Below are 11,254 nucleotides of genomic sequence, written 5' to 3'. Positions count from 1 at the left end.
ACCATGGGGGTGCTGGGAACTGAATCTTGGTCCTCTGCAAGAGCAATGAGTGTTCTCTCAATTGCTGAGCCACCTCTGCAGCCCCCTTGCTAAATCACTTAGTGATAAAAAAAAAATGTGAATGCATGCTCAAGGGCATGATCTCGCTCAATAGCAACTCATCAGATTGGTGGAGTGCTACAGATGCAATCCCACAAGGAAAACAAAAACCTCAGTTTGGGCTAGAAAGATGACTCAACCACTTGCCCTAAAGACCCAAGTTTGATCTTCAAAACACACAGCGGAAGTACATGCTCCCAGAAACTGTCCTTTGACCCCCATGAATACAGGTATACAACCCCAAACCTTCCACAATAAATATATGTAAAACCAGTTGAGTAAAAGAAACCTGGAATCCAGATCGATCACATGTGAGTTGACAGAAATCCTTGGGAAATAACTTATGGAAACTGAAGACACCTTTAAGCCAGGCAATGACACAAGCACTGTTTTTATAAATGAATTAGCAAGGAGTTGGTATAAATGATTTAGCAAGGAGTTGGAACTCTGTAGACCAGGCTAGCCTTGAACTTCCAGAGATCCCTCTGCCTCTGGCTGCTAATGCCTGGTGACACACCCACTCTCCAAGATATTTAATTTTTAGCTAAAGAAAAAAAAATCTACATACAGGTGTTTTTTAGAATATCTTTTATTCACTCTTTGAGAATTTAACACTCCTATACAATGTGTGTTCACAACCCCTCATAATCTAAGCAGCATAAAACAAAAACCTTCAAGGGAGTTCGGAGGAGAAAACAAAAAACCAATAATTTTCAGTTTGCCTGTGTGGCTCTCCACCCCGAGCCCACTCCCAATCTAAGATCTAATCAGGCCAATCGTGGACATCTAAACTTGTAGCTAGGTTCTGTCAGGTTGTTTCAGTTTAAGGGACCCAGCAGCTCAATACTCTGGGGACCAAGATGTCAGACCTCCCTTAGATTCCTAATGTGGAGCCACTGAGAAGCACTAAGCCAAGAATCCTGCTCATGAAGTCTCCTGGGCTTCCGCTGGCTGCTGAGGCCCTGAACTCTTGCTGCATTCGACAAGCTGGCCCTGTGCTTTCCGCCAGCAGCATGCTGCCTGCCAGGAGTCTGGCTCGTTGATATGCCTCACAGTTACAACTCACACTTAAAAGCATTCTTCTGAACCATTCATGGGACCCCTTGATCTTTGTTGAGTCTTAGGGTTTCTTAAGCTTTTCTTAAGTTTCTTAAGCTCACTAAGTCTCACATCTAAGACTCCACCTTAGCCCCCATGCTTTCTTTTCTTTTCTTTTTTTAAAAGTTTTGTTTATTTATTATATGTGAGTACACTGTAGCTATCTTCAGACACTCCAGAAGAGGGTGCCAGATCTTATTATGGATGGTTGTGAGCCACCACCTGAACTCAGGACTTTCAGAAGTCAGTGCTCTTAACCGCTGAGCCATCTCTCCTGCCCCCTCCTTTCCCACTCCTATCTCCACCCCACCTCATTCTCCCCTCCCCTCCCCACCCCCCAGCTGCTTTCTAAATTCCTGAAGACTGTGAATTGTAGGCTGGGTGTGTTTTGACAGGACTGCACTCCATTGGAGTACAGCTGTCAGCAGGCTCTTGCTGCCCGTGCAGCCAAAGGGACATCTGGTGGGACCCTGACTGAGGCTCGCAGAGCAGAGTCTGAGAGCCTGCTGCATCTCTATCACTTGGGTCAAACTGATCCTGATGCTCTGGGGCAAAGAAGAAGGATACCTGCTGCCCTAAGTCTCTAAGACTCTGGTGCTCAAAGAGCCAGTCGGCCAAGGAGACCCTCTCTTGGAAGCCCTGGGGACGCTGCAGTGGTTGCTGATATTCCCAGTTATTCTGCTGCTGTTCTGGGAACACTGGGGAATTGTTAGAATCCATCTGCCTTTGCCCCTGCACACAGAGAGAGAATGTGAAACTTTGGCTTTCCTGTGTCTCAGGATGGTCCCCACCCATATAATACTGCTCAGACCCAGGGGGGAGAGTAAAGTTTATGGGACTGAAGTTGTAAGAACCACTTCCAGTGGCCCCTTGGTACTCCTCAGTGCCGACTGATCTCATTCCAACGCTCTGGACCACAAAGTCACACTGTTCACCAGAAGCCTCCTCGGTCTGCACAAAATAGAAAGCAAGGTCATCTGGGTGTAAGAGATTTGGTATCATTTGGGTGTAAGAGATTTTGCCCCAGGGTTGCAATTGGAAGCTTGTACCTGGGTGTCCTGGGGACCTGTAAGCATGTAGTTTTGGCACTTGCGTGATCTTCTGATGTCGGAAAGTTTTTCTTTCACTTCTTGTGGTGATCTGGCTCTTTTATTCTGAAACCAGTTCTAAAAAAGAGAAAAAGGAAATTGTCAAAGCTGCTTCCTAGTAGTGCCCCCACAGAGCTTCATTTCTTTCTCACTTGTTTTATTGGTTTGTCTGTCTGTCTGTCTGAGACAGGGTATCTCTACTATATAGCTCTGGCTGTCTTGGAACTCACTGCAGATGAGGTAAGCCTCAAACTCAGAGATCACCTACAGAGTATCAGGAGTAAAGGTGTTCGCCACCATACCCTGCCCCACAGTCAGTGTCATAGTCACCTAGACTCAGCCTTCCTGACCTTAAAGAGACAAGGAGGAAAATGAAGGTAGCCTTTCCTATTCCTTCACATTTCCACAGAGACTGTGAACTGTGCACCCTCCAATCAGCCCCCAGCCCTGTCTCCATGTTTAAGCACAGAAGACAGCTCCAGCTAACCCTACTCTAACCTCTGCATCTAGACAGAACAGATGGGAACTGTCCCCTAACACTTCCTAGATACTCACCAAGCTGCCCCCAACCAAGATACAATGTATTACAAGTTGTTTTATGTGTTACAGTTAAAGAGGAAAAACTTGGCAAGAGTTTGTCATGCCTTAGTAGGTATTTTATTTGGTCCTAAGCACATCTGAACTTCACTTCTTCTTCTTCTTTTGGTTTTTCGAGACAGGGTTTCTCTGTGTAGCCCTGGCTGTCCTGGAGCTCACTCTGTAGACCAGGCTGGCCTCGAACTCAGAAATCCACCTGCCTCTGCCTCCCAAGTGCTGGGATTACAGGAGTGCGCCACCACGCCGGGCTTGGACTTCACTTCTTAAAAGCTTCCTCAAAACAATTATACATGAAAACTATTGTCCACAATTTTTTAAAGGGAGGGGGGCGAGTGGTAGAAATGATAAACTGTTCCCTGCCCCCCCATAAACTGTTTTTTAAGATGTGGTCCAGGCATGAGGGCACACAGTTTTAGTCCCAGCACTTGGAAAGCAAAGGCAGGGGAATCTCTCTGTGAGTTCAAGGCCTACAGAGTGAGTTCCAGGATGGTTAGGGCTACAAAGTGAGATTCTGTCTCTAAATAATAAATAAAATGATCTTAACAACTGTATATACCTGTAATCCTAGCACTTGAAGAGCTAAAAGATTCAGAGTTGAGGGCTGCTAGTAGGGCTGCTACTCATTTAACTAAATGGTCATGTTGTCAAACTGCCTTCTTAATACTTAATTTTTATAATCATGGATTTGTGCTGCTTTCAACCTTCAAAGAAATGGTTAATGCCGATATTATGTATCAGTCAAGGCACTGAGTGTTTGTGAGTGTTCAACCTTCTATACAGGGCCATCTACATCAACAAACCCTTTCAAGGCTCAGGGATGTCACTGAGGAAGGGAAGAGGGTTTGCAAAGTGCTATCTTCCAGGCAAGACACTGCTTTGCCCTCGTGAGCTCACTTCAAGCAAATAGTTTTGGTTAACAACAATAATAACCACAGAGCAACCGTAACTACCTACACAAGACCCACACACGATCAAGCCAGTCACTGGTCCTCCATGGGGCCTCGGTACAGAGGCAACTCCAGTCTTCCATTTATTTCTTTGGGGGGGGGCAATCTTTGTCCACCCTCCTCTTGCTTTACACCTAACACCTCAGCAAACCTTCCAAATGTTCCACATGTTCCAAAATGTTCTTCCCAGACTGGAGGGACAGCTCAGCCATTAAAGTCTAGGCTTGCAACCAAAAAATAAAATGTTCTTCCCACAGCAAACAGCCAGCCAGTAGGAAACCACCACAGTGGCCACCCTGGGTAATAACAATAACTTTTAATGTTTTTGTTGTGGTTGTTTTGGAGACAGGGTTTCTTCTTATAGCCCTGGCTGTACTGAAACTTGCTCTGTAAATCAGACTGGCCTCAAACTCAGATCCTATCTGCCTGATTCTCACAGGGTCCAAGTCAGTGTGGCCTAATTTTTTTTTTATTTTTATTGTTTGTGTATGGTATTTTGCCTGCACGTATGTCTATGTACCACATGTGTGTAAAGGCCAGAAAAGGGTGTCAAATGCCCTGGAACTGGAGTTAGAGGTATGAGCTGCCAAGCAGGTGCTGGGAGTCAAGCCCAGCTCCTCTGGAAGAGCAGTCAGAGCTCCTCCAGTTCAATGACAATAGTTCCTTAAATGTGTCTCCACTTCCAAATTTTCCTCATAATAGGCTATTTTCCATAAGCTGTGTATAATATGTTCAGTCATGATGATAAAAGATGAAAACAGACATGTTAACATTGCCCGAGACAGTCAGCTTTCTCATGACTCTTTGCATTTTCCAAATGGCTTCACAAAAGGCCAGCCCGCTGCAGATATCTAACTTACATCAATCACACTCACGTCACATTGAAACTGTTGTGCCAGCTCATCCTTGGTCTCGAAAAATGGATAAGGAGAGTTTTTAAACTCTTGTTTGAGTATCTTCACTTCTTCCGTGGTGAATTTATGTCTGAATTTTGATTTTCCTCTTTCTTGTCTCATTCTTTCTTTTCTGTAATTGTTTTCTGGAGAGCCAGGAAAAATATGGAAACAGAAATGCATCAGTAGCATCCAGAGAAAGGCCTGTTTGTTGTTCACTGATTTATAAAGTTTGTCTTCTTAAAGTGAAGCTCTACCTCATTTCTACCCATAAAAGTTTAAAGACCCAACTTTAAGTTCATGAGGATAATTGGATTTAATTACAGTCACTAAAATAGGAAAGAATTTCTTCTGCCTAACAAAATTGTATATACTATACCGAAAGATTCTAAAGACACCCATTTATGTTAGCAATTAAGGATGCACCAACTCACATTAACCTGATAACAATTTAAGTGTTATAGGTGTAGCTGTTACAGAAGACCATACAGAGTTCAATTCCCAACACCCAGGTCAGGTGGCTCACAACTGCAGCAGCCTGAACTCCTCCAGCTCCAAGGGCATCTGACACCTCAGCACCCTTAGGCACTTACACTCATCTATACACACACACAGACACACACACACACACACACACAAAACTAAAACAAAAAAAAAACTTTTTCTAAAAATCAGAAGAATAGCATTAGGCTAAGTTGATTATTTTAGAACCGCTTTGGTTTGTTTCTTGCTATCTATTGAAATGGGATCTTTTCCCAACTCCTGTCCAGTGTGGTGGTTGTCTGAAAGCACTGTTCTTGGGCTGGCAAGAAGACTCAATAGGTAAAAACACTTGCCACGAGAGCTTGACAGCCTGAGCCCAGTCTCTGGAACCCATAATGGGAAGGAAGAAACAATTTCTTAGTTATCCTCTGTATGCTATCTCTCTGTCTCTGTCTGTCTGTCTGTCTGTCTGTCTGTCACATACTCTAATAAACAAAAATTAACTAAAGGCACGTTAGAGTTCACCAGCCCATCCTCACAGTGTGAGCCTTCCCAGATTCTTTCCCCTAACTAATTAAGGGGAAGGGGGCACAGCGCCCTAGACTTGAAAACATTACAAATCAAATAAATACAAGACTCAGGTGCCTACAACAAAAAAGCTACAATAGAAGCCTACACTGGAATACTTACAAACTGGAGACATTCAAAACATTCAGTATAAGTGGCTAGAGATATCTTGTTGAAGAAGAGTAGGGTTCAGTTTGTGAAACCAAACAGGAATCTTTGTTATTAAGGAGCCACGTTGTTGTACATCGTTATTAAATCTCCATAATGTATCCTGAAAACCATGTTTTTCTTTTTTTCTAATTTACTTATTATTCTCTCATATTACCTCCAGACTGCAGTTCGTCCCACCCACCCACCCACGCACACTCCTCAGTTTCCCTTCAGTAAAGGACAGGGCTCCCATGACTATCAACCAAACACAACATTAACAAGTTGCAGTAAGAGTAGGCGCCTCCCCTCATGTTAAGACTGGACAAAGAAAAGGGTCCTCAAAGCCAGCAAGAGTGGAAGCCTGCCCCTGCCCCCACTGTTAGGAGTCACACGGGGAGACCAAGGTACAGGTGCACACACACAACTATAACATATATGCAGAGGGCCTAATTTAGACCCAGGCTCCCTGATTGTCCATTCAGTCTCTGTGAACCCAGGTTAGTTGACTCTGTAGGGCAAACCATGTTTTTCAACCTAAACTTGTGACCCCATGATGTATACCCAGCCCTTTGTCTTGCTAAATTCCTGAACCTGTGACAAGATAGCTCTTTTGCCTTATGAAATGTGTCTTACCAGAGAGATACCTTTCACATGATGAATCTTGCTCTTATCTACCCACAGGCAGCCTTGAGCCCAGAGTCCCCCATTCTTCTGTCTGGGTACTAACAGCCAATTAATTCGACAGCTGTTTCAATCAGCCCTAACCCTTCCCCATGTCAGTGAGGGGCTGCTCTCGGAATCCTACCTTTGGGAAAGGCAGCCAACTGACCAGTCTAAATAAAGCTTGCTTAATCTGATAGTTGTGGAAATATTTTTCTCAGGTCTGACCAGACCCCAGTGCTCATGTGGCAGCTCACAAGCATCCAAAGAAGTGATGTGGTGCACAAACACACACACAGTCAAAACATTCATACATATTCAATAAATATGTCTTTGCTTGTTGACAGGGTTTCTCTGTATAGCCTTGGCTGTCCCGGAATTTAATCTGTAGACAAGGTTGGGCTTGAACTCACGTAGATCAGCCTGTCTCTGCTACTGAAGCTGGGATTAAAGGCATGGGCCACCACCACCCAGCTTAAATCTTTAACTAAGTATATCTTAAGAAAAACATACACAAGCCCAAAACCAAACGGGTCGATCTCTGACAGTACAAATCTGGACAAAATCTGGAGGAGCCCAGGAACAGACTAGTCAATTAGCCAAGACTGAAACTGTTCACTGCATTCAAGAACAACACTGCACATTAACTGCATAACAAAGGACAGAGACAGCCAGGGCTGGGGTGCTGTCTTACAATCCCAGCTCTTCAGGGAGAAGCAAGAGAAGGAAGGCTTGTTTAGCTACAAAGACTTCAAGTAATTTAGGAATCCCATGTCTCAAAATAAAAGTTTTAAAAAAGCAAAATGTTAAGGGAATTGGATAGAAGGTTCAGTGATCAAGAGCACTTAATGTATCAGTACTAAGAGGTGGGACCTGGGCCGGGAGGTGGTGTCACAAGCCTTTTAATCCCAGCACTCTGGGAGACAGAGGCAGGCAGATTTCTGAGTTCGAGGCCAGCCTGGTCTACAGAGTGAGTTCCAGGACAGTCAGGGCTATACAGAGAACCCCTTTCTCGAAAAAAAACCAAATCCAGAAAACCAAAAAGAAAAAAAAAGAGGTGGGACCTGTAAAAATGAGCAGATCCCAGAGGTTACACCCTCATAGAGTAGGCTAAATGCCTTTATGTGAAGTGGGTTAGTTAGCTTAAGGTGATTTTTAATATAAGGGGGAACTTAAGTCTGTAGAGTCAAATCTTCTAGTTCTGAGGCTGGTTGCTTGGTTTGATACATTAAACTACACACACACACACACACACAAAAGGTGAGTATTTCAGACATTTAATTTGTATAAGAGAGTAATGGGTTTGTTGTGCATTTATAAGTAAATAAAACAGGGCCAGCAAGATGGCTCTACAAGCAAGTTCTTGCCTCTGAGCATGAGGGAATCTTAGTTTGACCCTAGGACCCACATAGGGACAGAACTGACGCCCTAGCGGTTGTTGTCTAACTTCTGTGCCCCCCCCTCAAGTGCTATATAAACAAACCATAGTCCTGGTTTGCTGACCAACGGGCTTGCTGATAAAACAAAGTGAATGAAACACTACTAAACTCCCTAAGTCCAGTCAGTAACTTGTCTTTTCCACCACAGGCACGGTGAAGAGTGAACTCAGGCACTCTCTCCATCTCGCCTTTCTGTCACGGACCACACAGCCTAAAGTCCTGCACCAAACACCAGCACCTCATTCTTGGGCTTCCCAGTTTTCAGAACTGTAAAAAAAAATAAATAAATAAAATAACCCAGATTCTACTATTGTAATAGTAGCAAAGATCAGAGGAAGACATGAGAAAAGCAAAGCGAATGCCATATTCCAGCAGCCAAGGTCGAAAGGGGGTGAGCTTGTGTGTCAAAGACCTACAGGGCTGACGTGTAAGCATAGCTGGTCCTTAAACCCAACAGTGGGTTGAATTTACTATTGTCCTTAGACAAGGATAGAATGTGAACCTTCATCTGAGGTTGGCTAAAGCCACAGAACCATTTTGAACCCAGCGAATCAGAGTTCTGGGCCAGTCCCAACATCCCCAGATGCCCTAAAGGTTGGGCATTTAGGTTGTTTGCCTTAGGTAATGTGCCCCCATTGGTTTCTTGGGCCTTGGAAACTATTTCTGATATGGAAGGAAAAAAAAAATCAGTCTTACACTAGTTTGCCCAAGGGTGATCCTTGGCATTTCTCTGACGATTTCTGTGCCAGTGAGATTGGTCCTTGGCTCTTATAATATACACTTCTGAACCAACCACTACTAGTGTCTAGTTGTTTCTCTGGTGGTAGGGACTGAACCCAGGGCCTTGCACTGGCCTAGAAAATATTCCATCACTAACCATCCTTCTGTCTGGCCTCTTTGGTTCCACTGTTCTCTCTCCTAAAGGAGACACAGCATTCACCTTAGCAAGATTTCTCAGGAAGAAAGCCACAAGCATAATTCCTTAAACAATTCATGCAATGTGTATGTTACACGTATATCATGACTCACGGATCCCAGTTGGCCTCCAACTGATAAGTAAGAGGTGACCTTGAACTTATGATCTTTTTGCTTCAACCTCCCAGAGCTGGGATCGCAGACATGTGCCACCATGCCTGTTTTCTGTGGGACTGATAGTAAACCCAGGGCTTCTTGCCTGCTGAGATCCATCTCCATGACCATTTGGAATAAATCCAAATTCATTCTAAGAGCATATTAGCTGGCAATTCTCAAACTTTTCTTCCATAGTCTCAAACACTGTAACATACTGTAAAGGAACTGGACACTTCTAAGGCATTCATTTTTAAGATGGCTGGGTGTTGTGGCATATACTTTTAACCCCCGTACAGGAAACAAGACGACAGGCAGATCTCAGTGAGCCAAGATCAACCTGGTCTACATACACAGTAAAACCTTACTCAAAACATTTTCTCAATTGTACATCAACTCACCTTAAAATACAGGCCAGAAAAAAATGCTTTATGTCAAGACCATTAAACAAACTAAATGAAATTAATTCATGACTGTTGAGTTAAGGTGTATATTTAATCTTATCTGCAACTAAATTGAGAAAGAAGTAAGGTTTAGTGACTCTAGAAGAACACATCCCCCTAGCTTTCAATGTACAACCCAGCTTTCCCTACTATCCTAGAATAGCAATGTCCAGTCAGGTATAAGGTTCATACCTAAAATCCTAGCAACTAATTTCCCACAGGGTTTATGAGAACCTCTAGGCAAGAACTGTTCTTTCTAAGGCCAGCCTGGTTTATATAGGGAGTTCCAAGAAAGCCAGGACTACAAAGAGAGAATCCCTGTCAACACCCCAACCCCTGAAAAAAGAAAAAGAATAAAAGAGTCCAAAGTCCCTAACTCTTGATTCAGCCCCCTTCCCGCTGTCCGAAAGATTAACCTTAAGGCCTTGCTCATGACCGTCTGCTCTAACGGTGAATGCTACTTGGCTCGTGACATTCACTCACCCACACATCACTGCAAATAGAATCATAATCATTTTACCTGCAAAATGTTCCATATAGACCTCTACAATAGGAGAAAGCCCTTTAAGGTGACCACAGGTTTATTTGTAGGTACTTGAGTCTCTGGGAGAGTTCTACCACCATTTTGCCATACTGCAGCTAAGAGCAGTCATACTGTTTGCAAGAGCTGCCCCCATCCTATGAGCTAAAGAGATAAATAAAATAGGCTGGAGAGATGGCTCAGCAGTTAAGAGCACTGGCTGCTCTTCCAGAGGTCATGAGTTCAATTCCCAGCAACCATAGTAGTTCACAACCATCTGTAATGGGATCTTCTGGTGTGTCCGAAGACAGTGACTGTGTACTCACATACATAAAATAAAAAAAAATAAGAAAAGGTAAAAAAGCTGAGCAGTAGTGGCGCACGCCTGTAATCCCAGCACTCTGGGAGGCAGAGGCGCCTAGGCAGATTTCTGAGTTGAGGCCAGCCTGGTCTACAGAGTGAGTTCCAGGACAGCCAGGGCTACACAGAGAAACCCTGTCTCGAAAAAAACCAACCCCCTCCCCCCAAAAAAACAAAAACAAAAACAGAGATGAGAACTTGCATCCCTACAAACAAACAAACAAACAAAAACCCAGATGCAGTGCATGTCCAAACAGTAGGCAGAATGTGTCCTGGGATAGCATTGAAAGCAGCCCAATACATCTGTAGATAAATACATTGAAATACCATAGCAACTAGACATCCCTGAGTAGAGCATTAGACAGATAGCTACAGAAGCCATAGTTTGATTCCCTAATCAAGCAACTTACTTCTTGGATGCATGTTGGAAACCTCCAATCTCAGACCTTGCTCGCTGCAGAAGAGAAAAATAAGATCTTCTGGCTACTGCTGATTATATAAGAAGCAGAGGCTGCCCCTCCCCAGAAACAGCCTAAGTAACCCACCCAGTGTTCAAACAAAACAAGGATCCACCCTTGCCCCACGAACATCCTCCACCCAGGATCACCTTAGGCACGCTACTGGCAAAAAACAAATCAGTCTTCCAAAGCATCTTCATGAATTAAACACACACCAAAAGGAATCTTCATATTTAATTTCTGTGCTATCTTTATAGTATTGGCATTGTTTCATCTCCACCTAGACCAGAGGGCAGGGGAGACAGGGTGCCTAGACCACATGCTTAAGGAACACTGAGAATACAGGCTCAGAGTGAGTGTCCACTGTGACATTGAAAGGGCGTA

The 11,254-nt window shown here is 43.8% G+C and overlaps 1 protein-coding gene across 1 annotated transcript; it reads right to left on the bottom strand.

Moving 5' to 3' along the window:
- Positions 1-1,545: 1,545 nt before the first annotated feature.
- Positions 1,546-4,845, bottom strand: LOC127690798 (cytoplasmic polyadenylated homeobox-like protein 2). Its single transcript, XM_052190307.1, has 3 exons — positions 4,690-4,845; positions 2,247-2,363; positions 1,546-2,148 (listed from the first exon to the last, which is right to left on the bottom strand). Exons 1-3 carry the CDS (start codon positions 4,843-4,845, stop codon positions 1,546-1,548), a joined length of 876 nt encoding a protein of 291 aa, XP_052046267.1.
- Between the last annotated feature and the right edge of the window lie 6,409 nt (positions 4,846-11,254).

The sequence above is a fragment of the Apodemus sylvaticus genome, chromosome 8 (assembly GCF_947179515.1).
Source record: "Apodemus sylvaticus chromosome 8, mApoSyl1.1, whole genome shotgun sequence".
Classification (NCBI taxonomy): domain Eukaryota; kingdom Metazoa; phylum Chordata; class Mammalia; order Rodentia; family Muridae; genus Apodemus; species Apodemus sylvaticus.
The sequence above is the reverse complement of the archived record's forward strand: the minus strand, read 5'-3'. Positions and strand labels throughout refer to the sequence as shown.